General features: G+C 54.6%; 3 protein-coding genes and 1 long non-coding RNA gene across 6 annotated transcripts; 1 reads left to right on the forward strand and 3 right to left on the reverse strand.

The window, feature by feature from the left end:
* Window positions 1-109: 109 nt before the first annotated feature.
* LOC108962557 (uncharacterized) lies at window positions 110-3,636 on the reverse strand. The gene is made up of 3 exons (XR_007777373.1): window positions 3,285-3,636; window positions 2,921-3,038; window positions 110-1,953 (listed from the first exon to the last, which is right to left on the reverse strand). It is a non-coding gene; the product is annotated as an uncharacterized LOC108962557 (long non-coding RNA).
* A 79-nt stretch (window positions 3,637-3,715) lies between these two features.
* LOC127059428 (uncharacterized) lies at window positions 3,716-9,184 on the reverse strand. The gene is made up of 3 exons (XM_050972773.1): window positions 4,532-9,184; window positions 3,812-3,962; window positions 3,716-3,735 (listed from the first exon to the last, which is right to left on the reverse strand). Exons 1-3 carry the CDS (start codon window positions 7,685-7,687, stop codon window positions 3,716-3,718), a joined length of 3,327 nt encoding a protein of 1,108 aa, XP_050828730.1. The 5' UTR covers window positions 7,688-9,184.
* A 113-nt stretch (window positions 9,185-9,297) lies between these two features.
* NAPB (NSF attachment protein beta) lies at window positions 9,298-17,518 on the forward strand. 2 transcript variants are annotated; one of them, XM_009093739.4, is made up of 11 exons: window positions 9,298-9,492; window positions 11,285-11,364; window positions 11,651-11,767; window positions 12,507-12,553; window positions 12,631-12,708; window positions 13,383-13,438; window positions 13,647-13,731; window positions 14,305-14,409; window positions 14,650-14,718; window positions 14,930-14,980; window positions 15,896-17,518. In XM_009093739.4, exons 1-11 carry the CDS (start codon window positions 9,395-9,397, stop codon window positions 15,998-16,000), a joined length of 891 nt encoding a protein of 296 aa, XP_009091987.1. In that variant the 5' UTR covers window positions 9,298-9,394; the 3' UTR covers window positions 16,001-17,518. The 2 variants fall into 2 exon arrangements, with proteins under 2 accessions (XP_009091987.1, XP_050829050.1); XM_050973093.1 differs by lacking the exon at window positions 12,507-12,553 and having other exon boundaries at window positions 9,437-9,492.
* A 774-nt stretch (window positions 17,519-18,292) lies between these two features.
* GZF1 (GDNF inducible zinc finger protein 1) lies at window positions 18,293-27,251 on the reverse strand. 2 transcript variants are annotated; one of them, XM_009093741.4, is made up of 6 exons: window positions 27,139-27,251; window positions 24,665-25,940; window positions 21,547-21,641; window positions 20,916-21,083; window positions 20,125-20,282; window positions 18,293-19,571 (listed from the first exon to the last, which is right to left on the reverse strand). In XM_009093741.4, exons 2-6 carry the CDS (start codon window positions 25,927-25,929, stop codon window positions 19,260-19,262), a joined length of 1,998 nt encoding a protein of 665 aa, XP_009091989.2. In that variant the 5' UTR covers window positions 25,930-25,940; window positions 27,139-27,251; the 3' UTR covers window positions 18,293-19,259. The 2 variants fall into 2 exon arrangements, with proteins under 2 accessions (XP_009091989.2, XP_050829049.1); XM_050973092.1 differs by having other exon boundaries at window positions 24,665-26,209; window positions 27,139-27,227.
* Between the last annotated feature and the right edge of the window lie 5 nt (window positions 27,252-27,256).

Below are 27,256 nucleotides of genomic sequence, written 5' to 3' on the forward strand. Positions count from 1 at the left end.
GTGGCAGCTGGGAGGAGGGGGACTAAAGCTGGGCTTCTTGGGATGGTTTGTGGGGTTTTAACATAACCTTGTACCTGATCCCTAGGTCTCATGGAGAGAGTTGCCATTTTCCATCATGGAACATCCTGCATGTCACGAATTCCCCAGGTTTTGCACGGGAGAGCACAACTGTCCTCCAGACCTCCTGTCCTGCCTTTGGGGCTGCTTTTTCTCCAGAGGAAATGCAGTCATTCCTAGCCAGCTGCTTTTCCAGTAAAAATGTGCCGGCTGCTCAACCAATCATCTGCTTCCCACCCCTTTGGAAGGTTTCTCTCCTTTAAGTTCCTTCCTTGGTGGACCTTTTCCTCTTGTTTTTCCCTTGGCCAAGTGATGGTCATGGAGCTTTTCCTCTTGTTTGTTGGCCAAGTGGTGTTTCCACTGGGACAGCAGAGTGTTTATCCCAAATTCTGAGGGATTGCCTTGCATGGATGAGACAAGGGAAGCCTGTGATTCCTGCACAGCAGAGGAGGCATCTCCGAAGGCATTCGTGGTTTCAGTTTGTCATCCTGATTTGCCAGAGCAGGAATTCCATTAATTTTATTATTTTTTTGTGTAGCAAAAGTAGAGAATAGACATGGAACTGGGTTGTTATTTTGGAGTAACCCATTAGCCCTTTATTAGCAGTCTGTTATTTCTTCCATCTACTCACTAGTGTGGCTGGTCAAGGTTTTCCTCGAAAAACCAAGCCAGCAGGGAAAAACTGTGTGGAAATAGGACATGGATACAAAGGCCTGCAAGTCCTCACAGCCTGTTGTCTCCATGTGTATTTCCTTCCTGCCTTCCTCCTTCCCTGCCCTGCTTTATCCATGGCAGATAGCTTCCCAGAGTCTCCAGTGTGCCTGCTGCTGCTGCTTTTTCTCGGAATACGGAGGAGACTCCTTGCTGCCGTGCATGTAATGGAATTCCTGGTCTGGGGAAGGTGGTTGGGATGCAGGTGGGACACCAAGGTGGGCTGGAATGGGCTGCAGCCACCATGGAGCCAAGTTGTGATCTGCTGTGGTGTTGGATTGTGTATTCCACAGGGGAGGCTCCTTTCCACCTCTCCTGCAGGATTCCAGCATGGAGCAGTGTTTCTGTCGGACAACTTGTGATCCTGAGGCTGGAAGGATGGATGTGGAGAGCCAGAATACAGGAGCAGCAGTGTCACCAGTCTAGGATACTCTGGAAGCTGTGAGGTAGGTGATCTTGGGAATTGAATGTTTACTCTGGATGGGAGAATCCTGGGGCTGAGTGGGATTTTGGGAAGAAATCTGCAGGTTCAGGGGCAGCAGGTGAGACAATATGCTCACCACTGCTGTATCCCTGGATATGTGAAGGAAGAAAGGCTGAAAGATGGCACAGAGCCTGAGCACCTCTGGATCACAGAATCCTGGAATAGTTTGGGTGGGAAGGAACCTTAAACTCATCCCATTCCACCCTTGCCATGGGCAGGTATACCTCTGACACCTCCCACTGGCTCAGGATTCTCCAGAGCCCCATCCATCCCATCTCACCACCTGGGGGTAAAGCACTCACCAGAACATTCCTGGCCTCCCCACGGAGCCTGTTCCAAGGTTTTCCTGCCATAATGAAAAACTCCAGCATGAATCCTGCACACTGCAAAGTATTCCTCCTCTGCTTCCAACGCCACTGGGACAAGGAGCCCCTCTGGATTTACAGATGTCTGTCCATAATTGTGTGTCCTTTCCTAGGATTGGAATGCTTTGGGATATTCCTGCTCCGAGGGGGTTGCTCTTGCATCAGAGACATCAGGGTGGGCTCAGCCTTTGCCCCTCGAGTTTTCCGGAGCCCTAATTCATCCCGGTCGGAACGTAAAGCCTCCTTGGCTCTGTGCTGTGTCAGGTTTTTTCTCCACTGCTGGCAGAAAGCAGCAACTTCTTCTTCTTCAGGGTCTTCTGGGGGTTGTCCCAAACCCTGTTGGATGAAGGAATTAGTTAATTATATATCCCTGTGCATCCTAAATTATGGAAAAGTCTGGATGTGCCAATGTGTGCATGATCCACATGGCATCACTATCTCTTAATGCTTCAAAATGCTTCAGAATGCTTCAAAAGCTTCTTACAGGGAGAGGAAAGGAGGGCAGTTTGATGAAAAGCAGGGAATTTTCCAAAGGAAAATTTCCAGGTTATAAAGGACTTTGGGATCTAGATAGTCAAAATTAATGAATTAATTAATTCAGCATCAGCAAAGTAAAAAATGGGCAAATAGAGGAAGTGCTAAGTTTAATTAAGCACAGGAGGAGCTTCGTCACCCATGGGGCTGATTGTTCAGCAAATGGGATTCTGAAAAATCTGTGTTTCCTTCAAAAAGAGATGCTGATCCCAGGAGAAGCAGTAGGATTATGGAGGAGGATGGGATTCAGATGGAAATGCTGCTGCAGGGAGAGGCTGGTGGTGTTTGCACTTGTTTTCCAGTTGTTTTCAGGAAAATTCTGCTCCCATGGACTTTACAGTCAGATAAGGTGGCTGTAGATGGCAGCTGCATGGGAAACTCTTGGGAATAAAGAGGGATAGCATGGACTAATTCCAAATAAAGGTGCTCTATGATCCAAAAATTAAGTGGGGAATGGATCAGGTAAAGGTGACTTCAAGGACAGTCAATGTCTGGGATGATGCAGGGTGGGCTTCGGATACAAGACAAGCACAAAATGAAAGTATTCCAGGAGGAATATCTGCTCCAGCTGGAGTCCCACAGCAGCCAGATCCCAGCTCCCATAGAAAGACCTGGATGCGAAACTCCCACAGCATGGAATTGCCCTGGCCCTGGCACAGAGAAGCTGTGGCTGTCCCATCCCTGGAACTGCTCAAAGCCAGGTTGGATGGGGCTTGGAGCAACCCTTCCCACCCAGATAATTCCAGGATTGATTCCATGATGGACTCACTTTGACACACGCTGCCTCGGCCGCCCTCAGGACATGCTGGACTGCTTCAATGAGGTTCTGCACGTTGCTGAGCAGCAGCTCAGAGGAGGCCCTGCTCTCCCCAGTCACTGCTTTCACCCTTCAAAAACATTCCAAAGGATTTTATTGGAAGGACATTGCACATCCTGACACTGTTGTTATTCCAAACCCAGCTTGTTCCCAGGGAAACCCATGGAGGGAAAGGGGAGGCCTCCAAATTGTTCCTCAACTCTTGGACAATACCCATCTCCCCTAGGACCGCTGGGGACCACCACCCACATTCCATGGAGAAGGGATCCCTCTTGGATGACCTTGGGAGAGGTGATCCCAGCTGCTGGCAGCTCACCTGGCCACGATGCCGAGCTGGCTGCTGATGGATTGGGTGTGCTCAGTGGCACGGAGCAGCTCCATGGAGCATCTCTGGTCCAGGCAGTGCTTGGCGAGGATGTTCCCAAACTTAACAACCACCTGCCCATCAGAAACCATTTGCCTGGCACAGGCAACAAACTGCTCCTTGCTCTGGAACGGGATAAAAATCAATGGGATTGGGGAGAGAAGGGAAAAAAAGCTTTTCCTGCAGCACAGGAAAGGTCCAGGAGGCTCACATACATCCTGAGGAAACGACAGGATGCCAAGCTCACATCCAACCAGGAGGAAGGAATTTGGAGTATTTTGCATAAATAGAGCTGGTGCCACTCTCCCAACAGCTGGGTGACACAGGGATTTGGGATGGAGTTGCCATGATCCCAAGGGAAAACCAGAGGGACGAAACGCTTCCTACCGCAATGGGGCCCTTCCTCCGCAGGAACTGAGCCATGTGGAGCCTCCTCGTGGCCATGTCCTGGGTCACCTGGGACACCTTGCTGGGGCCACCTTGCCACTTGTCACAGTTTCCTCTCTCCTGCTTTGCAGGGGAGATGCTGGAAGGGCCATCCTGGTGCTGTCGAGGCAGTAATGGAGCAGATTCCAAACCTGGAATGTGTGGGCGCAGCGATGCCGAGTGCTCTCCTCCACCTGGATGTTTCTGAAGGAGATTTTGGTGAGTAAAGTTGGTGAGAGAGCTGCCCCACCCCCTTCTGAGTCCACTCCACCTTCCCACCAACGCTGCTCCCTTAAATCCAAAGCCCTTGGAGCCATCTCCAAATGGAGCAGGGTGTCCTGCAAGCTGACAGTTTGCAATTAATTCCCAGCACAATGAGCGCTCTAAAGCACTTTGCTGAGGGACCTGGGTCTGTGCCAAAGCCTTTCCCAGCTCCTGACATCCATGGGAATAGAGTTGCTGGTATTCCCAGAGGGAATGTGTGGAGGTGAGGGAGAGTGCTACAGCCCCTGTGCCTCTGAAATGGATTGGGATGGATGTAGGAGAGCCTGGCCGATCGGATATCCAGGAATCCAGGGCTGCCAGCAACCTGAGCTGCCTGAGCGGCCCAGGGTCAGCCTGCTGACCTCCAGAGGCCCTGCCAGCAACCCTCACATTCCTGCTCCATGCTGGGAGCACCAGGAATGATGGACATTCCTGGTGCTCCCAGCATGGAGCACCAGGAATGCTCCCAGCCCTGCCCAACACCCTGCCAGGGAAAAGAGCTCCTGTACCAGTTCAAGCACTTCCCGCACTGCTCCACTCTCTCCTCTGCTCCTGCATGGATGAATTCCTGCTGCCTCCATGGGCTCTGGGGCTGGGGAGAGTCCAGCTGTGCTGCTGGGTGATCCTGGGGAGCATTCCTGCTGCAGGCATTCTGTGAGGCACTGCAGGATGTCCCTGTCGGTTCCATGGATGACCCGGAGCTGTGTGACAAGGTAGTGTGCCTTGGCTGACCAGTACCACACCATGCCTTCCAGGTGGGGATCCCCAGGGTCCTGGCAGGGATCCCCAGTGTCCTGGTGGCTCTGGAAGTGCCGCTGGGCACTTCCCATGACATCAGCCGTGAGGAGCAGGAGGTGGTCAGCCATGGATAGCAGGTCAGGCTGCAATGTAAGTTGAGCACCAGCCTCCAGAGCACCCTGGAGGGTGTTTCTGACCCTCTGGACATCAGCCATGAGCTGATTTGCCTTCTCCTCAAATCCTTCTTTGTTCCTCTCCCTCTCCTCTTGGGTGAGGTTGGACAGAGCTGCTCCAACCACGTCTTGGATGAGCTGCAGCTGTTCCTTGTTGACCCTTTCCATGTGGAGCAACAACGCCTTGGCCCTGAGGGCCACGTCCCTCTGCAGGAGCTCGAAGCGGATGGCCAGGCTGGCAGTAGGCAGTGGAGAGAGCAGGAGGGTGTTGGACACATCCAGCAGCGCTTCCATGAGCACCTGGATCTCCTCCCGGAGCACCAGGATTTCTCTGGCACCGTGGTCCCCAGGGCAGGATAAGTAGGAGAGCCGGGCAGCCTCCTGTAACCTGAGGGAATTCTCAGCCACAGCAGCCATGAGGCTCCGTGGGCCAACCTTGTTCCTCACGGCTCTGCTCAGCTCCCTCAGGAACAGGACATCCCTGCCCACAAACTGATCCATGGCATCCAGCAGGACACACATGCCAATGGCCCACCGGACACCGTGCAGCTCCAGGATGGCCTTTTCCATCCCACAGGATTCCCTGAAGGACAGTGCCTTCTGCAGGAACCCTTTGGTGTTCAGCTGAGCACGGGAGAACTTGGCTTGGAGCTGCAGAAAGCTCTCCTGGACATGAGAGGGATTGGGATTTTCCCTACTGCAGGCTGTGCTTGCAATGTCTCCTGCCACCTGCACTGCTCCCGCTAAACCCAGCAGGGTCTCATCCAAAGCCTGCTTCCCTCTTGGAAAGTCACCTGACAGGATAAATCCAAGCACTTGCTGGGCTAGACCATTCCAAGAGCCTGCCACAGCTACCAGGCACTCCTGAGTCTCCTGGATCCTTCCCGAGAGCCTGAGTGCCATTTGGAGAAGCCTGCCTGGAGCGGGGAGCTGCCCAGGGGCCGTTTCCGTGGCCAGACTGATGATCCTTGGGGTTAGTGCCTTGATATCCCAGTGCTGCTCCAGCACCTGGAGCTGTGGGGGTTCAGCCACAGGCAGCGCTTCCCGTGCTGCTTCCACATAGCCATCGGAGAGCTCCAGCAGGACGGAGCAAGCAGCATGGACAGCGTCCATGTCACCGGCCTGGGATGCTCCCAGGAGAGCAGTGATGACAGGGTGTGTATCCCCTTTCCATGGATCCAGGTGGAGGTTAGCTGGTGGTGAAGATGGATGATTTTGGATATCTCCTTGGAATGCTGCCTCATCCGTCCTGGTTCGTGTCCCGGTGTGGGATGGGCTGAGCTCCAGCCCCTTTTCCACCTTGGTGCTCCGCACTTGCTCCCGGAGCGGGCTGAGGATCTCCGGGTGGTTGGACCCGTCCAGCCCGGCTTGGACACGGAGAGCAGAGTCCATCAGGGAGCTGGCTGCCTGGGAAAAAGCATCTCGGCTTTGGAGGCAGGAAAACCTTCCTGGAATGAGGGCCGTGACTGCTCCCAGCTCCAGGATGGATTTGGCCAATTGCTCCACCCACACCAGCAAACCATTCCTGAAGATGGGATCCGTGGTCCTGTCCACGTGCCGGGTGGAGGCTCCTACTACCCAGCGTGCCCAGCCCATGAGGCGAGCAGTGTGCCAGGAGAATCCCTCGGGATCCCAACGTTCCTGTGCTGCTTCGCACCATTCCTTTTGCTTGGCCAGCTCCAGGATGGATAACTCGAGGAATTCCCTCATGCCAATGGTCTCCTCAAAGCAGCGCAGGAGGCTGTTGGTGGCTCTGGCCCAGGCACAGCTCAGGGCCTGGAGCTGTTCCACAGTATTCCCACTTGTTTCCATGAGCAGGGAAGGAAGGCTGGCCAGGAGGCTCCGCAGGTGCTCCATGCCCTCCCGGATTTCCCTGGCAGTTTGGGCCTTGGCACACCTGGCCAGGAGCAGATCGGCCGCTCGGAGTATCCGCTGGGCCTGAGCGAAGAAGGTGGCAATGAGGGGCTGGAGCTTCCTTAAAATTCCTCCTGGTCCTGCTGGACAACATCCTGAATGGGCAAGGCTAAGGGCACCTTCCACCAGCTGCCTCAGGGGCTCCTTCTCCTGGAAGAATCCATCCAGGATTTGGCACAGTGTGGCCCTGAGCGCTGCCCGGTCCAGGTTTTTCAGCTCCTCCCTCAAGCGGTGACATTCCCGCTCCAGTCCGTGTTCTCCCTGGCCCTCCCTCTGGCTCATGTGGCTGCAGATGCTCCTCCTCAGCTGCAGCAGGGTCCAGCAATGTTCCACCAGCTCCAGCTGCAGATCCAGCCTGGATGACTCTGCCAGCAGCATTCCGTGGAGAATGACCGCTTCCAAGTGGGAGCTGAACCCACCCTCGGAGAGGCGCAGGGGGTCAGAGTGGGAGAGGAGAGCCTGGAGCCTGCTCACCTGCTGGGAGAAGATCCCACTCCTGTCCTGGGGCTCCGTGAGCAGGGAGAGGAGCTCCCTGATGGTCCTCTCCGTCAGCTGGAAAACAGAATCTTGGGAGAGGTCAGCTTGGCTATCCCTGGAATGTGTCAGGGCTGTGTGGATGAGCGAGACGCACTTGTGGAGCAGCTGCAGGGTCTGGGCCAAGCTCTTCCCTCCAGGACAGTCTCCGAGTTCCTGGAGGCGCTTGGCCGTTAGGCGGCTCAGCAGGAGCACGGCCTCAGAAAAGGCCTGGAATGCAGCCAGCAGTCCTGGAGTGTCCCGGGCATCCCGCAGCACGCTCAGGCATTCCAGGAGCCAGCTGGCAGCACCACTGATCCTCCTCATCCCTGCAGCCTCTTCCAGCTGAAGGATCTAAACAGGAAACCAGGCAGAAAAGACGCTCAGGTCAGGAATTCCCATTCCCTTTCCATCCCTGGAGGGGGGAGGAGGTGTGGTTTGCTCCATGGATCTGCTGGAGCTTCCCCCTGCTGGTGTCCTCTCCCGGTGTCCCCTCACCTTTGCTGTCTCCATCAGAGTCCTCCTGGCGGCTGCTGCCAGGTGCTCTCGGTGCCGAGGGCTGTCCGGATGCTCCTGGAGCTGGAATGCTGCCAGCACCACGTCCCTCCCAGCCTGGAGCAGGGATTCACCCACAGGACACATCTCCGTGCTCCCTTCCTGGCCAGAATCCTCGGACAGCCTGGAATGGAAGGACTGGGCTCAGCACTATTCCCCACTCCCAATCCCACCTCTCCAGGAGGATGTAGGTTCCCTGCCACCTTTTCCACCTCTTCCCAGCCCCCAAATCCACCCAGGAGACTCCCACCCACCTCACCTCCTTGCCACAGCAGCAAGTTCTTCCATAGCTTTGGCTAATTCTCCTGCCTTTTCCCCCAAAGTGGGAAAGGCCGGACAAATCCCATCTTCCCGTTGCAGGGCGAGGAGGAGGTGGCAGAGTTCGACAGCCATGGGGCAGAGAATTCCCTGGATAGCTTTGTTTTCTGTTGGGAGCCCGAGCTCAGAGAGAGAAAAAGGCTCCATGTTGTCCTGCCTGGAAAAGGGAAAAACCCCTGGGGTTAATTTGGATCCAGTGTGGAACTGTTTCCAGTTTTCCCAGCGAGCTTGGACGGGGATGGCAGTTCCTGGCTCGGGAAACTCTCCCGGCTTTTATTTCGCCCAGCCCTGAAACCAGGTCACCCACCTGGAATTCCTGGGACACGGGAGCCGGGATTTCCTTTCCCGAGGGAGCATCACAGGGTGTTCCCGGCACTGCAGAGCCGGCATTCCCTCACAGGGAGGGACTGGGGACAGCGGTGCCGGGGGGAGCGCGTGGTCTTTCCTCCCCAGTTCCCGCGGTTCCCGGGACGCCATGCGGGACGTTCCCATGGGAGCGACGCCGGGATGCGCCGGCGTCGCCATGGAGACAGCGGGCGCGGAGAGGTGGCGTCACGCCACGCGCCGGCCGCGGGGCACGCCGGGAGTTGTAGTTTGGCGGGTTCCGGTTATGGGATTCCCTCGGCCCGGGCGCGCAGGGGAGGGATCCGGCAGGAATATCCCAGTTTTCCCCGTACAGGGCTCACTCCTTCCAGGGGCGTTTTTGAACAACTCAAGTGTGCGCTCATGTAACGGGGGCAGGACACAGGTGACCCTTTTCTTGATTATCCTTAGTATGGAATATTCCCAGGTGAGGTAATTCCCTGGAAACTCGGAGAGTGACATAAATAACCTTCGGGGATAAGGACTGATCTGCCACAGATCCCACCTCCAGCTGGGATCCCGTTCCCATTCCCGCAGCCGTCTTTAGAGTTAGCTCCCGAAGGAATCCCGCTCTGGGAACAGCCCGAGGGCCGCGGCTGCGCGGGTCCCACCCGCCGGGAGGAGCCGCTCATTCCCGATCCCAGCCGGGAGGAGCCGCTCATCCCCGATCCCCGCCGGATCCCGCATCCCGCATCCTGCGCGCGCCCCGCCCCGCGCACGCGCCCGGCGCGCTCCCGGTGCCGCGGCGGCGGAGGAGGAGGAGGCGGAGGAGGAAGGAGAGCAGGAAAAGCGGGAGCGATGGACAGCGCCGGCAAGGAGCGGGAGGCCGTGCAGCTGATGGCGGAGGCCGAGAAGCGGGTCAAGGGCTCGCACTCCTTCCTGCGGGGGCTCTTCGGGTGAGCGGCCCCGCATCCCCCCCGCCCGGATCTCCCTCCGTCCCCCTTCCCACCTCCTGCTCCCCCCTTCCGCCTCCTGCATCTCCCCCACCTTCCCCGGCTCTGGATCCCCTCTCCAGACCTTGCCCCCCTTCCAGCCCCTTCCCACCTCCATTCCCAGCTCCTGAATCACCCCCTGAGCCCCTGGCCCCCCTCCCATCTCCTGCATCCCTTCCTTCTCCTACATCCGCCCCCTTCCCTGTTTCCTGCCCCCCTTTCCCATCTCCTCCATCCTCCCCTTGCCGACCTCTTCCCCCTTTTTCCTAACTCCTGCCCCACAGGGTGGGTGAGAGTTTTCCTTATCCCTGCCAGAGCACGGTGGGGGGCACACGGCGCGCTCCCATCCCGATCCAAGCCCGGATCCCCCTGGATCAGCCCTTCCTGGCCATCCATGGCCGCAGGGATGTGACGGGCGCGCTCGGCCTCTGCGGCTCCTGTCCCCTCCCCGCGTCCGGCCCCGCGCTCATCCCGGCCTTATCCCGGGGGGAATCATCTCTCATCCTGGCACAGATGGGCTCTCCCGAAGTGCCAGGGAACCCCGGCCCCCCGGGGCTGCGGCCGGCCTTATCCCAGAAAATGGCAGAGCGTCCTTTTCCCCGGGCCTGGCTGCTCCGGGCTGGCTGTTCTGGAGGTGTGCCTGGAAACGGGGTGGTTTGGCCACCTCACTCCTGCGTTTCTGTCGTTTTTTTAAGGAAAGAACAATTCCGGAGCGGTGCTCTGTGAAGGCCGGGAGGTTTTTATCCATCAGCCCGGAAAAATCGGCTGCGGCCGCCCTAAAATCCACAAGTTTTAAATAGAAATTTCTCTCTGGCCTCCAGCAGATTAATCAGTCAGGGCCTGCTCCAGGAGCGTAATCCGGGTGGCAAATTCCTGAAAATCCTTGGAGGGAACAGGCAGAGATTTTGAGAGAGGAATTTTTAATTTTCAGGGCTAAAATCAGATGGAGAGAAAAAAAGAGGAAGGAAAGGTGGGGGTGGGGGTGACTCGGCTCTTGGCACCTTCCCTGCAAACGGGATGTCCAGGTCTCCCAAATGCCTTCTTCCTATTTGGACTCTTCCTGGAATTGCTCCATCACCTTGCACAAGAGCTGTTATTCCTTTATTTCTCATTTTCTGGGATTAAAAGGCTGAGACCTGACCTGTTCCAGAGGTCTCTCCGAGTGTAGTGTTCCTCGGTGCCGCCTCCATTGGCTTTGGCTCATGCCAGAGGTGCCTTCCAAGGGCAAGGAGGGATCCAAAAATCCCTCCTGTGCTTCCAAACCGACCGTGCTCGGCTGCCAGAGGGAGAGAGCGAGGGGAGAAAAGTGCCAGAATTCCCAGGGGATGAAAAAGAAAATGGAATAATCCCTGAAGAGCAGTGTGGATGTGGCACTTGGGGACGTGGATTTTGAGGGAATGTTGGATTCATCGGCTCGAGGGATTTTCCAACCTTAAGGATTCTTAAAGAATTCCTTTTCTTCTGTGGGAGCAGAGCTTGATCCCACCTGGCTCCTGTCAGGGAGTTGTGGAGAGCAAGGAGATCCCCCCAGAGCCTCTTTTCCCCCAGGGTTTCCATGAAAAATCTACATTTCCTTACCAAAAATGTGACCTTTGGCATCTCGGAATTTCGGGAGAGCCTCCCAGTCCAGCATTCCCCTTTTAGTGTTCTCACATGGGGAGTGGAGAGGCCAAGATTCCCAATTCCCAATCCCACTTTTGGCTCTGGAGCCATCCCCTCCCCGCCTGGCCTCAGGAACATTCCTGCTGCATTCCAGGGGCAACACCCGTGTGGAGGAGGCCTGTGAGATGTACACCAGGGCTGCCAACATGTTCAAGATCGCCAAAAACTGGAGTGGTGAGTCCAAATCCTGGGATCTGGGGGGGCATGGGTGATCCCAGAGCGCCCAAACATCTTCCTGTGAATTATTCCATGGGGAATGGTCTCTGTGTCCGTGCAATTCCTGTTTAAATACTGGGAGAGTGGACAAAGGGAGTGAGCTGAAGGATCTTGGAGGAATTTTAAGATGCCAGCTGGTGATGCTGCTTGGGAAGCCCTCATCCCTGAGTCCCCCCAGGTCCTGGAAGCAGCGCATTCCTGCTCACTCACAGGATTTATGGGATGGGTATTCCCTCTTTTCCAGCGGCAGGAAATGCCTTCTGCCAGGCAGCCAAGCTGCACATGCAGCTCCAGAGCAAGCACGACTCAGCCACCAGCTTTGTGGATGCTGGGAATGCCTACAAGAAAGCAGATCCGCAAGGTAAGGCAGCGGAAGCCGGCAATGGAACGTGGGATTGGTCCCAGCCAAAGGCTCACTGCTGGCAGAGCCGCATTCCTGCTTTTCCAGGAAGTGGTTTGGGATGATGTGTGAGGTCAGCGCTGTTCTGGCGTCTCCTCTTGGTGTTTGGTGGGATTTGGGATGCTGCAGGGTGTTGGGACTTTTGGCAGCGTCCATCCTGGTTTGGCTTGGCTTTAGGGAATGGCTTCCTGCGGAATGGCTTCAGGCAGTCACTGGGCTGGATTGCAGGAGGAGCCCTACCGTGTTCCCAAGGCTTTCCCCAGTCCTGGCCTTTGTTGGGATGGGAATAAAGGATCTGGGATTCTTTCAGCCAGGCTGTGCTTTTTGGGAAGGTCTCCAATCCACTTTTCCCTAGCTAGGTCTGGAAGCAAACCCCCCACCTCCCACCAGCATTATCTCAGGAGACATGGGAACAAACTCAGGGTGGATAACACCTTTTGGAGTGGCAAAACTCCCAAATTCCCTGGAAAACAGCAGCATTTTGGAGTTGATTCCTTGGAGTTTGCTCCACTGGGGGATGCAGACAGCAAACTCGGGGTTGGGTCATCCTGGTGTTTGTTCCCTTTGGGAATTGCTGGGGGTGCTGGGGCTGAGGTAATTCCAGAGGTCGCTCTGTAGGCAGGTATTCCCTGGAGCAGGTGCCGGGTGGGATTTGGGAGTGGGAGGTGGCTGACGCTGTTGTCTCTCACACACGCTGCAGAGGCCATCAACTGCTTAAACGCAGCCATCGATATCTACACGGACATGGTAAGGCCCCGCTCCCGGGAACGCCGCGCGGCTTCCCGGGAACGCCGCGCCTCATCCCGCTCCCCTCCCGTCCCCAGGGCCGCTTCACCATCGCTGCCAAGCACCACATCACCATCGCTGAGATCTACGAGGCCGAGCTGGTGGACATCGAGAAGGTGAGGGGGCCAAGGTGACATCATCAGTGACATCACTGGCACGGCTTTCCCAGAAAACCTGTGGTTGCCGCATCCCTGGAAGTGTCCAGGGCCAAGCTCTGGAGCAACCTGGGATGGTAGGAGTTGTTCTCTCCCCAGTGGAAGGGGATCACCGTTGAGGTCCCTTCCAGCCCAAACCGTTCTGGAATTTCCTTGCCCTGAGCTCAAGCATTCCCTTCTCCCATCCAGCACCGGAATTCCTGGTGTAGGTGCAATCCAGCCCTGAGTTGGAGTTAGTGGTTTTCCCAGCCTGGAGGCTTTTGTGGAGCAATCCCGAGTCTCTGGTGTGTCCCTGTGCCAGCAGCACTGGCTGAACACTCCGGTGAGAATCCACCTCGATGTTTCCCACTGGAAAAGCTCTTTGGGAGTGTCATGGAGCCATTTTAGTCACTTTTAGTTCCCACTTCAGCACTGATTCCCTTGTTCCCACTTCCAGAGTCCCTGAGCAGGAATCCCACTGCAGATCTGCTGGAATTTTGCAGGACAAAACTGGATGGGATTTAGGGGTTATTTTCCAGGCAAGGATTTCCCTCCTTGGCTCCATTCCATTGGATCCCATCTCTCTCCCTGAATGTTGGTGCTGTTCCCTGGGGTGCTTTATCCCGGGATGACTGATCCCACATTTCTGTCCCCAGGCCATCGCACACTACGAGCAGGCTGCGGATTACTACAAGGGGGAGGAATCCAACAGGCAAGTCCTTGGGATCGGTGGGAAGGGCTGGAACAGGGATCCATCCTGGACACTCCCACAACCAGCACACTTCTAATTTGGGCTGTTCCAAGAGAATTCCTCTAAATCCCAGCTGTGGGTTCCTACTTCTCTCTCTGGGAAGGGGTGCTGGGGCGTGGGCTGGTGAATTCCTGGGATTCAGGGCCTGATTTTCGGGATGTGGTTGCAGCTCAGCCAACAAGTGTCTGCTGAAGGTGGCGGCCTACGCGGCACAGCTGGAGCAGTACCAGAAAGCCATCGAGATCTACGAGCAGGTCAGGAGCCAAATCCCATGGGAATAGCACCTCTTCCCTAGGAACAGGGCTCAGGGGTTGGCAAAACTGCCAGAATCAGGGAATTGTTTGGGCTGGAAAAGCTCTCTGAGGTCAGAGTCCCACTGTTCCCCCCTCATGGCCAAGTGTCCCCAAGTGCCACATCCATGATTTTCAGTGTTTCCAGGAAAAGGTTGGGAGAAATCCGTAAAAATTCCCCTTTGAATGTATTTACAACTCCCTTTAGCAGAAAATTCCCTCCTGGATTTATCAACTCTGCCTTTTGTTGGATATTTTACCTGCAAATACCAGCAGTGCTGCTTAGTGCTTCCAGAGGGTTAATCCTGGAGCAGCTTTTTCCCAAATGGATTTTTTTCCATTTCCTCATCAACCAAGGATCAGCCTGGTGGGATCTGACTTCCCTTGGGATGAGTTCAAATCTTCCCTGCTTCCCAACAGCTTTTTGGCATTTTTTCCATGCCTTTTATTCCCAGCCCTGTGGCTCTGGGTGGAATATGAATTGGTTTAATCCAGGCTTTCCTTTCCTGCCCCTTTTTTCCATGTTTTTTTGTCCAGGTGGGAACAAACACGATGGATAACCCTTTGCTCAAGTACAGCGCCAAAGAATATTTCTTCAAAGCTGCCCTGTGCCACTTCATCGTGGATGAGCTGAATGCCAAGGTCAGTTATCCCAGAATTCCCAGTTCCTCCTCACCAGCCTCAGCCAGCTGGGAGAAGCTCGTGGGCTCACAGATGTTCCCCCAAAATCCCTGATCCCTCCTCAGCAGTGGCTGGAATTCTTGATGTGCCACTGTCACATTGGATTCTTGGAGGATACTATCCAAGTCTGAGGATGGGAAGGCAAATCCTGGGAAAAAAAAAATAGGAATGGTGTGTGAAGGGATCTCTTCTCTCTTCCAGCTTGCGCTGGAGAAATACGAAGAGATGTTCCCGGCTTTCACAGATTCCCGGGAATGCAAGCTATTGAAAGTGAGTAACCAGGGGGATTTCTCACTTTTCCAGGAGTTTTTTCCTTTATCCTGGCATTTTAGAAGACCTCAGCCTCACTTTTCCCTGGGTTTGGCCCAGATCCCCATTGGTGGTGGGTGCTTTTCGTGGGTCTCTGTTCCCTGGGATGAGGTGTTGGAGCGGGAACATGCAGGGATAGAGCATTCCCTAATTTTTGCTAGTGTTTTCCCAGAAACTGCTGGAAGCTCATGAGGAGCAGAACAGTGAGGCCTACACCGAGGCTGTGAGTACCCATGGGTGCACTTGGGAATGCTGCTTCTTCCTTCTCTTTTTTGGGATGCCTGAGCCCCGTTCAGTATTTGGGAGGCTGCAGAGAGGGGCCGGGGACAGCTGCTCCAGCAAGGTCCCAGCTTCCTCCTTTAACATTCCTGGGTTTTCATGGAGAGTTGAGATCCTGCCTGGCTTGCCTGCAGCTCCTTTGGTGTTTGACAGGAGCTTAAAGAGCTCAGGTTGGGTTTGGAGAGACTTTTCTCTGGACTGTGGCCCTGTGCCTTTTCCCTTTTTTTCCTTGGTTTTTTTTTTCCTCCACTCCTTTTTCTTTTTCCTCTGCTTTCCCTTGTTTCCCCCCACTTCTCCTTTTTTTCCCCCTTCTTCCTTTTCACCCCCTTCCCTTTTTCCCTCTCCCCTCTTTCTTTCCCTTCCTCCTTTCCAGCCCCCTTTCTTTCCTTCCTGTTTTCCCTTTCCCTTGTTTTTTCCCCACTTTCTCCTTGCATTTTTCCTCTTTTCTCCTTGTTTTTTTTCCCCTCTTGTATTTCCCCCCTTGTTTCCCCCTGCCTTTCCCTTTCTCCTCTTTTTTCCTCTTCTTCCCCTTTATCCTCTCTTCCCCTTTTCCACCCTTCCCTTTTTTCCCCCTTTCCCCTTGTTTTGCTTTTGCCCTTGTTTCACCTTTGCCCTTGCTTCCCCTTTGCCTTTGTTTCCCCTTTTTTCCCTTATTTTCCCCTCCCTTTCCCCTTTTTTCCTTTTCCCCTTGTTTTTCCCCCCCTTTCCCTTTATTGTCCTTCTTTGCATCCCCCCCTTCCTTTTCTCCCCTTCATTCCCAGGACGAGCCCATGTCTGCCACCTCCCTCCCATCCCCGGCGCATTCCCGCCTCATCCCCTTTCCCGCCCGCTCCCTGATCCACGTTTTTGCCGGTGCCAGGTGAAGGAATTCGACTCCATCTCGCGGCTGGATCAGTGGCTCACCACGATGCTGCTGCGCATCAAGAAAACCATCCAGGGCGAGGGCGACGGCGACCTCAAGTGACGCCCGCGGGCCCTTCCCGCCTCCAGCCGAGGACTTTTCGGGAATTCCCGACCCAATCCCGCGCTTTCTTTCGTCGCTTCCCACTCCCATGGCTCACTGTGTTTCTTTAGCCCCTGCTCTGTGGTGATGCTCCGGGCAGATGCCAGGCGGGAGAAGCCCTTGGAGCGGAATTCCTCCTTCTCCTCCTCGGGTTTGGTCCCACCCATCCCGGTGCCTGCACTCGCAGCTCCCAGTTTTCCTGCTGTTCCGTTGATTCCAGCATGTAAATATTCCATCCAGGCCAGCACAGTACCAATAAGCGCTTCCAGTCCGTTGTGTTCCCATTTTCCCGTTCTCAAGTGTTGGATACACTTGGATTTGGGGGTCTGGAAGTGGTGCTAGGCAGAGGCTTTGGGAATTGGGAATATCCCACACACCCCCACCACACCTTAGGCATTCCAGGAGTCTAGGATTGGTGACGGCCCTAGGTCCTGGTTGGTTTCCATCTTTCTTGGATTGATTTTCCACTTTAGTTCATGGTGCATCCCATCCCTCCACTTCCAAATAATTCCACCTGAGGAAGGATCTATTTTTTTACCTCACCCTCTGCGTGTGCCGGGCACAATCCCTAAATTCTGACCCGTCAGCTGCACGCGGGTGTGGATCCCACAGGAGCCTTGTTGGAATTCGGGTGGCAGGGGGGCACAGTTTGCTTGGGAAGAGTTGAAAAATTCCTGCAGGAATTGATGGGTGTGTTGTTAAGGAGAGAGGAATGAGCTGCCTGGTTTTTCCAGGATGCGTCGGAGGCGTCGGGAGCTTGTGCAATTTGTCACTCTTTGGGAAGAGTGAAGTCATTAATTAAGGGCTGTTCTGGAGGCTCCAGGCAGCCCCAGCCCCTCTTTCCTCTGGAAGAAGTCAGGTTGGAATGTTGGGCTTTGGATAGAGCTTGGCTCATGGGGCTCTGAAGTTCTGAAAACCAAAAATCCTGATCCATGCCAAATTCTCCTTGGTTTGGTGTTTTCCCACCCTTCCCGATCTCTGTTTCCCACAGGTCCTTGTGTTCATCCCAAACATCCCAACCAGATGGAAAAGCCCGGGCTTGGGAGGCAGCAGGGGGGGAATCTCCCAGCTCCAGGCTTGGAAGCACACGGAGTTCATCCGTTCCCACCCTTAGGAATGGCTTTATCAGGCGTCCAGCACTGTGGGAGCCGGGATGAGGGGAAGCACAGCTTGGGAGGCTCCACTTTTCCCGGTGTTTTTTCGGTTCTGTTGCCGTTCCCTGTGTCGGTGTTGTAGGACAGGAGGAGCAGGAGGGCTGTTACTCCATCCCTACACCTGGTAGTTGTGTGTGAGTAGCTCCAGCATGTCCTCTGCTGTATCCATGGTGAATTGTGACGGTTCCCAGGTGACAATTCCGTCACTCCCGCTGTATTCCCGCCCCACCTCCATCACTCTTGGAAAACTTATTTAAGGAAATGGCCTTAGCAAGAATATCATGTTTGGTGTGACTCTGTACATGAATAAAGTGAAAATCATGGATGGAAAGAGGGAGAAGTGGTTCTTCTGGAAAACTCGAAAGGCTGGAGCATGGTGGGATGATGGAGGCTGGGAGGGGGTGTGATGCCTTCAGTTCCTGATGGGAATCAGGGAATGGTGTGAGTGGGAAGGGACCTTAAAGCTCATCCTGGTCCAGGGACACCTTCCACTATCCCAGCTTGCTCCAAGCCCTATGAATACTTCCTGGGATGGGGCAGCCACAGATTCTCTGGGAAAACTCTTCCAGGGCCTCCCCATCCTCACTGGGAAGAATTCCTTCCCAATAACCCGCCTGAATTCCCCCTGTCACTGGGAAGCCATTCCCTCCCTCTTGTCCTGTCACTCTAACTCCTTATGAAGAATCCCTCCCACTTTTCCTTGCAGGCCCCTTCTGAGGTTTGCAGGGAACCTTCTCTTCTCCAGGTGAACTTTCCAAGCCTGTCAATATCCCAAAATGTCCCACTGAATATAACTGAGTCCCTGGGAGGTCTCCATATTCCATATTTTAATAGGAACAGCTCTAACAAGTAACTCACTTCCGTATGTTCGCAGAGTACAAAACATTCCCCGGCTCCAGATCCAAGTGCTCAGCCCTTAAATATATCTACAACCCCTCTCCTTCCATTGGGAATAACTGAGCTCCAGCAGGAATAAATATCTCAAATATAACCTCTTGGAAATGTTCTCTGGTACAAAAATTCCCTTTTTTCTAGCTTAGAATTCCATGAGAACGCCTCTGCCATCCCTTTATCCCAAAAAATAGCTCTGTGCCACAGGTCTGGGGGGGGGTGTCTTTATTGCTGGATCTCACCAGGCTGGATTGTGCTTACCTTTCCCAAAGTTCTGCTCACAGCTTCAGCTGAGGAACTGCTGTGGGAATACTACAACAGGCAAAGAAATGGGAAAAAGAATGGGAAAAACTGTGGGTTTTTCCACTGGGAAGCCCACCCCAAGGTTTGAAGCATTAAACCATAGCACAGTGAGCTGCTGTTGTGAAAAAACAGGAGGCAGCCCAGCTGGAACAACACTCCAAGGCTCCTTCCCTGCCCAGGGGAAATCCCCCAAATCCTATTCCACTAAAACGGAGCAGGAAAAGCCTCTGAACTGAGCCCCTTCCAGCACAGCTCCTTTTCACAGACTTTCTTCTAGGAGATGTTCTCTTCTCCTAAGTGCCCAATTCCATGGGAGCTGGAGCAGCTGGAAGGTGAGAACTGACAGGATCCAAGCGCCAGACTGCTCCAGTTTCCCTGCAATTGTAAAACCAAGGAAGTAGCACTTGGCTGCCACCTGCCCCTTTTTGCTGCTCAGAGACTCCAAACTCCTGGAATGAAACTCCAAAGCTGCTCCCACTCTTTGGGATCTTTGGCAAAAGCAGAGAGAAACCAACATTTCCTGAAAAGCAAATTTAGCCAGACTTCTCCTGGATGAAATTCCACTGGGGAAAACACAGCAAATGTCATAGAGAAACATCAGTTCTCCTGATTGTCCATGTGGCATTGAATTCCCTGGAAAACAAACCTGCACCACCAAGGTACCTGAGCCACCCCTTCAATTCCTAGGGGTTCAACTCCCACAAATTCCCTGGTGTGGTGCCACCCTGCCCGACCATCAGGAGATGGAGCTTGGGAAGGAATTTCCAGAGGAAACCTGGAAACCCACTCTTTCCCAGCTTCCCACCACCAGCCTCCCTCAGGCCAAGGACTGTACAAGGGGTGCAGCCTAAGGAGCAGGAGGCAATCCCGAATTATTCCATGTTCACCAGGGCATGGAGCTGGGGCTGCCCAGAGTCCGTCTGTGTGTGGAGCACGGTGAGTTCTCCCAGCAGGGACTCCTGTGCTCCAGAGGCCTTACAGTCCGTGCTGGAATTCCCGCTTCCCGGGGCTGCTGCCAGGCTCTGGTAGGGGCTGTTCTCTGGGAAGGACAGCAGCTTTTCCGGGATTTTGGAGGACACCTCGTATTCCTCATCAGGAAGCTCTGTTTTGTGCCCCTCGTCATTCTTTGCGGCTCCTTCCACGATGACGAGGAAGGACTTCCAGGGGGTGTTTTTATCATGGATCTGCAAAGGAATAACCAGGAGAGAGAAGGTTGGATATGGGATGACAAGGAAAAGTTTGGATCTAGCTTGTATTTGGTGCTAGTAGAAAGGATTTCTGGAGTCATAGAATGGTTTGGGTTGGAAGATTGAACCTAAAGATGATCCAGTCCCACTCCCTGCCATGGACGGGGACACCTTCCCCTATCTCAGGTTGCTCCAAGCCCTGTCCAACCTGGTTTTGAACAATTCCAGGAATGCAGCACCCACAGGTTTTCTGGAAAAACTGTGCCAGCGCCTTCCCAACATCCCACCTAACCCCAACTTCCATCAGCTTGAACTGGAAGTCCGCTCCAGCCTTGACCCATCAGTCCCACGGAACATGGCTCCGAGGAGCTGGAATGTGCTCCAGGCAGGCCAGGACTGCGGGACCGTACCAAGGTGTGCCAGCATAGTGTGGATTTGTCGGTGAAGGTCCTGCACCCACAGGTTTCCTGGGAAAACCATGCCAGGGCCTTCCCAACCTCCCAGGGAACAATTCCCTCCCGAGACCCCAGGGAGTGCGGGAGGACGGTACCGAGGTGTGCCGGCGCAGGGTGGATTTGTCGGTGAAGGTCCTGCCGCAGGCGTTGCACATGAAGGGCTTCTCGCCGGTGTGGATGCGGTGGTGCCGCTGCAGCGCGTTCAGCTGCGTGAACTGCTTCCCGCACTGGTCGCAGCAGTACGGCCGCTCCCCTGGGAATGCGGCATGGGAGACAGGCTGGGAACGCGGGCAGAGCAGAGCTGCTGTGCCTCGGGAGTGCCCAGCAACCCCTGGCTGACCGGGAATGGTGAGGGAAAACATCCTGGCGGTGCAAGTGTCACATTGTGACCCCTCTGGAGGCAGCAAGTTCCTCCCAGCCCCATAAAGATGTGCTGCCCCTCTGTTTTTCCATGGATTTTCCATTAGAGACTCAAGTCCTGCCCAGAATCCAAGTATTCCTCCCCCTTATTCACTCTCCTCTGAGCAAGAGCCCCTGAGACACTCCCAGCCCCGGGATCACTCTGAAGACACCACAAACTCCCTGTTTGGAGAGAGATCCCATTTTCCTCCTTCCCTGGATAAACCTTTGGAGCTATACCAGAGCTCTCCATCACCAATGATCCTGTCAGGTTATTAAGGTATCTCCACAGCCTGTGGAAGCACTCCAGGGAATTGCTGTCACTCAGGACTAGTGGGAGAAGGGGAGAACATGGGACATCAAGCAGTGCACACGGGGAAAAACCTGGCTGAGAACTCCTTGCTGGAATATTGCAGTGGTGAGGGGTGTGTATCCAAGAAAAGGAGCACATCCTACCTGTGTATCCAAGAAAAGAGACACATCCTACCTGTGTGGACTTTGATGTGCTGGTACAGGGAATTCCTCTGGGCGAAGGTCCGGAGGCAAACCTCACATTTGAAGGGCTTGGATCCCGTGTGGATCCGGTTGTGGTGTTTCAAGTACTCCTTGGAGGCAAAGCTCTTCCCACAAGTTTCACACATGAAAGGCCTTTCCCCTAAAATAGGGGGAAAATGAGGATTAAACCAGCAGAGCTTTGGGAATGCTCTTAAATATCCCACAGAAATTCCGGAGCGTGTCCTCACTGTGAGGAAATTTCCAGGTCACCCAGTTCCAAACCACTCCATGGGCAGGGACACCTTCCCTTGTCCCAGGTGCTCCAAGCCACTCCCAACCTGGCCTGGAACAATTCCATGGGGAATCCACAGCTTCTTTAGGAAAACTGTTCCAGGGCCTCACCACTCTCACAGGGAGGAATTTCTTCCCAAAATCCAATTTAAATCAACCCTCCCTCAGCTTCAAATCACGGGATATCCTTGGGAACCTTTCTCAGGCAAATCCCACCTAAGAGACGACCATATCTCGTTTTATCCATAAAAATGCGGACAAAAAGCATTTTCTGAGGGCAGCCTTTTCCCTGGAGTGGCTGGGATTGGATTTTCCCAGTTTTCCAGCCTCACCTGTGTGGCAGCGCCTGTGGTAGATGAGCATGTGGTTCTGGGTGAAGCGGGCCCCACACTCGTCACACACAAAGGGCTTCTCCCCCGTGTGGATCCTGCAAGGAAAAAGGAATGTTGGAACAACAGGATGAGCCTTTCCCTCATTCCCACTGATCCTTACTGCTGGGTAAACACCCACATCCAAAAATGTTACGGTCAAAGCGAATTTTTCAAGGTGAAATGCAGCCAAATTCAGAAAATTCTCTCCAGGTTGTGGCGCCAAATCCTTTGGGATGTGAGGGAAAGCTTCTCAGGGGGTTGGGATGGCTGCTTTTCCTGGAGAGGCACATCCACGTGGCAAAATATATCCCCAAGGATGAGAAATCCCCACCACCGGCTGCCACCACACCCAAATTAAGGCAGTGTTGCGTTTCCAGTGTCCAAAATTCCTGAAAGGCCTCTGGGAACAGAAAAAAATCAGTTTTAAACCCTCAGAGAGGATTTTTTCTCCTCATAAAAATGTCTCTGGGTGAAGACAGATAAAATAACTGATAAAATCAGGCTGAACCCCTCAGAGAAGATTTTTACTCTGATAAAATGTCTCTGTCATGAGACAAGGTAAAATGACTGATAAGATCGGGTTCAAGCCCCTCAGAGTTAATTTCTGCCCTGATAAAAACACCTTCAGAAAAATAAAACTAAAACTAAATAAAATTAAATCTAAAACAAAACTAAAACAAAATCTAAAATAAAGCTAAATAAAATTAAATCAGGCTCAACCCCTCAGAGAGGATTTTTTTGCCCTGATCACAATGTCTGCTCTGAGACACATGAAATAACTGATAAAATCAGGTTTAAGTCCCTCAGGAATGATTTTTACCTTGATAAAAACACCCTGGGACAGATAAAATAACTGAGAAAATCAGGTTAACCCCCTCAGAGATGATTTTTGCCCTCATGAAAAGGGCTCTGCCCCGAGGCAGATAAAAAAAAAAGGGATACAAATAGGTTAAACCCTCAGAATCTACTTCTGCCCTGATAAAAATGCCCTCAGAAAGATAAAATTGATAAAATCGGGTTAAAACCCCTCAGGGATGATTTTTTTCCCCTGCCAAAAACAGCCTGGGACAGATAAAACCCAGCGGGTGCCGGATCAGCTCCGCGTGGGCAACATCGGAGACGCGCCACCTCCTCCTGTTCCCAGATCCATTGTTTTCCCTACTTCGCCCCCAAATCCGTCATTTTCCCACTGAAAACCCCGCCAAATGCTTCCCAAATATTTCCACACTTGTCTTTGTATTGGGCCTAAGGATGTGCTGGAGGAATCCCACCTGGATTTCCCAGCAGCACAGGCCTGGCCCAGGCGGGATATGAGGAGAAAACGGGGATTTGGGAGGCCTGAGAGAGAAAACAGGGATTGGGGAGGCTCTGAGGGCTGCACCCCACATGAAACCCAGGATTTGGGAGGCCCTGAAAGAGAAAACAGGGATTTGGGAGACCCTGAGGACTGGACCCCATTTGAGGAGAAAACAGGGATTTGGGGTGCACCCCATAGGAAAGCCAGGATTTGGGAAGCTCCGAGGGTTGATCCCCACATGAAAACCAGGATTTGGGAGGCCCTGAGGACTGGACCCCATATGAGGAGAAAACAAGGATTTGGGGAGGCCCTGAGGCCTGCATCCCACATGAAAACAGGGATTTGGGAGGCCCTGAAAAAAAAACCAGGGATTGGGCAGGTGGCACCCCATATGAAAACAGGGATTTGGGAGATCTGGAGGACTGGACCGATTTGAGGAAAAAAACAGCAATTTGGAAGGCCCTGAAAGAGAAAATGGGGATTTGGAAGGCCCTGAGGACTGGACCACATTGGAGGAGAAAACAGGGATTTGGGAAACCCTGAGGGCTGCACCCCATATGAAGAGAAAACAGGGATTGGGGAGCCTGAAAGAGGAAAGAGGGATTTGGGAGGCTCTGAAGGCTGCACCCCATATGAGGAAAAAACCGGGATTTGGGAGGCCCTGAGGGCTGGATGCTGTATCAGGAGAAAACAGGGACTGGGAAGGCCCTGAAAAAGAAAACAGGGACTGGGGAGGCCCTGAGGCCTGGACCCTGGTTGAGGAGGAAAGAGGGATTTGGGAGGCCCAGAGGGCTGGACCCCACATGAGGAAAAAACAGGGACTGGGGAGGCCCTGAGGGCTGCATCCCATATGAGGAAAAAAACGGGATTTGGGAGACCCTGAGGACTGGATGCTGTATCAGGAGAAAACAGGGATTGGGAAGGCCCTGAAAAAGAAAACAGGGACTGGGGAGGCCCTGAGGCCTGGATCCTGGTTGAGGAGAAAACAGGGACTGGGAAGGCCCTGAGGACTGGACCACATTTGAGGAGAAAACAGGGATTTGGGAGGCTCTGAAGGGTGCATCCCATATGAGGAGAAAACAGGGATTTGAGAGACCCTGAGGGCTGGATGCTGTATCAGGAGAAAACAGGGATTGGGAAGGCCCTGAAAGAGAAAACACGGATTTGGGAGGCCCTGAGGGCTGGACCCCACATGAGGAGAAAACAGGGATTGGGAGGCCCTGAGGGCTGGATCCCATTTGAGGAGAAAACAGGGATTGGGAAGGCCCTGAAAAAGAAAACAGGGATTTGGGAGGCCCTGAGGGCTGGACCCCACATGAGGAGAAAACAGGGATTTGAGAGACCCTGAGGGCTGGATGCTGTATCAGAAGAAAACAGGGATTGGGAAGGCCCTGAAAAAGAAAACAGGGACTGGGGAGGCCCTGAGGCCTGGACCCTGGTTGAGGAGGAAAGAGGGAGGGAGGCTGAAGAGAGACGGATTTGGGGCGAAGGGCCACTGAGGGGGACTGGGAGCTGAGGCCATCCATGAGGAGAAAAAACGGGATTTGGGAGACCCTGAGGGCTGGATGCTGTATCAGGAGAAAACAGGGATTGGGGAGGCCCTGAATACTGGACCACACTTGAGGAGAAAACAGGGACTGGGGAAGCCCTGAGGGCTGGACCCTGGTTGAGGAGAAAAGAGGGATTTGGGAGGCCCTGAGGGCTGGACCCTGGTTGAGGAGAAAAGAGGGATTTGGGAGACCCTGAGGGCTGCACCTGGAGCGCGGGGAGAGCCGCTCCTACCTCATGTGCGTTTTCAGCGCCGAGGGCTGGGAGAACTTGGCCTCGCACTCGGGGCAGCCGTAGGGCTTGTGGCCCGTGTGCGTCCTCTCGTGCAGCCGCAGCGCCGTCCTGGAGCTGAGCCCCTTGCCGCACTGGTGGCACTGGTGGCGCTCGCCGCCGCCCTCGTGCACCTGCAGCACGTGCCTCTTGACGTCCTTCTTCCTCTTGAAGCGCTTGGCGCAGAGCTCGCAGGGGAAGCGGCGCTCGCTGCTGTGCACGTGCCGCTGGTGGCTGCGCAGGTTGCAGCGGTTGGCGAAGGTCTGCGCGCACGTCTCGCAGCGGAACTCCAGCGCCGAGGCGATCCCGTGGCTCTGCTGGATGTGCTTCAGGAAGCTCTTCTCGTACAGGAACTCCTTCTGGCACGTGCCGCACTTGAAGGCGCCGCCGCGCTTCTTTCTGTCCTCCTCGCCCTTGGCGGGGTTTTCCGGGGAATCCCCCTCGGGTTTGCCGGAGTTCTCCTCCTCCTCCCGCTCTCCCTCCTCGCCCTTGGGCTGCTTTTCCTCCTCGGCGTTCCGCTGCTGCTCCCGCAGCCTCCGGGTGTATTTTTTCTTGGGGATCTCCACGAACACCTTCCTGCCGGCCAGCCGCCCGCTCGCCCTGCGGATCTTGGTGTAAGGAGCCTTCAGCACTTCCTTCTTTTTGTCCACCTTCTCCTTGGACTTGGCGGCCGGCCCCTCGGGAGACGCTCCGCGGCCAGGCGCGGCTGCGGAACGATCCGGAGAGTCCCGCTCGGCCTTGGCCGCGGGCACGGCGCTGGGGCGGGCGGCGCTCTCCTCCTCGGAATTCTGCGACTCCGAGAAGTTCTGCAGCTCCAGCAGCACGGACTCCAGCATCTGCTTCTTCAGCTGGAAGCAGGTCTCGGAGAGATCCAGGCACTTGAGCTTCTCGGCGATCTCCAGCATGCGCTGCACCCTGTCCTCCTCCACCTCCACGCGCGCCGTGTAGACGAACTCCAGGAAGGAGGCGAAATCCGCCACCCGCACCTCGTTGAGGAAGACGTTGCTGTGGGGGCCGTCCACGGGCTCCTCGTTGAGGAAAACCTCCTTGAAGAACTTGCTGGTGGCGGCCAGCACGGCCTTGTGCGCCGGGAACTCGGCGCGGACGCCCTGGTACTCCACGCTGACCGTCACGTCGCACAGGTGGCCCAGCAGCCGCAGCTGCTGCATCTCGTTCAGCAGGTTGATGGGCGAGGACTTGGATTCCAGCAGCACGGGGTTGCTTTCCATCTTCCTCCTCCCTGCCAGCGAGAGCCCCGCGTCAGCCGGCGGGATTCCGCGGGTTTGGGGAGGCTGGGGTCGGAGTTTCGTGGAATGGCTGGGGTTGGGAAGGGCTACGAGGTCGTTTCATCCAACCTCGGAGCGATCTCCAGCTCCTCAGGAAAACCAATCTCAGCTTCAATCCCAACCCTAGTTTTCCATGAAACGCTTTGGGCTGTCAGATCCTACCCTTTGGGACAGGGATGGAGCAAACAGAGCTGGCACCTGGAGCTAAGGAATAATTCCTGGCCTGACCAGGCAATAATAAAAGGAAGGCAAGATTAAGCAAAAGTTCACTGCAATCCTAAAAACCTGCCTGAAAACGCCTCCCACGTAAAATTCCAAGCTCTTATGTGATGGATAATCGTATTCACACACTGAAAATCCCCAAAATGATGGGAGTTCCTCAAAACGGACTCACAGCCTGCACATTTTGGAGGCCCATTTCCAGCCTTCCATTGGGCCCTATTTTTGGGAATGTTTGAAGCTGCTCCAAAGCTTGTAAAAAGAGTGGAAGTTTTGGGGTGTTTTCCCAAATATCTAACCCCAGAACAAACCAGATTTCTATGGATTTAAAGGTGCTGTGAGGAATCTGTTGAGTCTAACCCTGCTCCTACCGGAATCTGAGGAATTTCTTTCCACGTCCTGGGAATTAAGTGATGTCTCACCCAGTGCTTTATAAACAATCAGTGATACCAAAGTGATACATTTTTTATCCCAGTAAAATTATTTTTAACTACTTCTCGTGTTATTTCACAACTACCCCTCTAATTCCATTTGGGCACTGTCCATTTCTCAGAAATACCTCCCCTTCCCGAGGCAAAACTGGCTGGGAAGAGACAAAAAGCTCCAGCCCAAAGAGGAATGGGGAGAGGATTCCCGGGCAGCTGCTGCTGAAGTCATGGAGAACCCCACAGTGCCCACTTCCAACTCCCTTTGCACAGGATCCTGGATCACGCGGGAATGCTGGGGTGGGGGAAAAGACGGGGGGAAAAAAGGGGGAGAGGAAAGGGAAGAAACAAGGAGGGGAAGGGGGGGAGAAGAAAAGGGAAGGGAAAGGAAGGGGGGGAAAGAGGAGGAAAAAAAGGGGGAAAAGGGGAGGAGATGGAGGGAATAAGGGGGAAAGAGGGGAGAGGAAGAAGGCGGGCGGGGCCAGCCCGCCCTGGCCCCCGCACTCACGGCTGCCGGCCCGTTCCCGGTTTGTTCCCGGCCCGTTCCCGGCCGCTGCTCCCGCTCAGCCCCGGGCGCGGCCGGAAGCGCTGACGAGCCACGACCCCGGCGGAGGCGCGCCGGAAGT

The sequence above is a fragment of the Serinus canaria genome, chromosome 3 (assembly GCF_022539315.1).
Source record: "Serinus canaria isolate serCan28SL12 chromosome 3, serCan2020, whole genome shotgun sequence".
NCBI lineage: Eukaryota > Metazoa > Chordata > Aves > Passeriformes > Fringillidae > Serinus > Serinus canaria.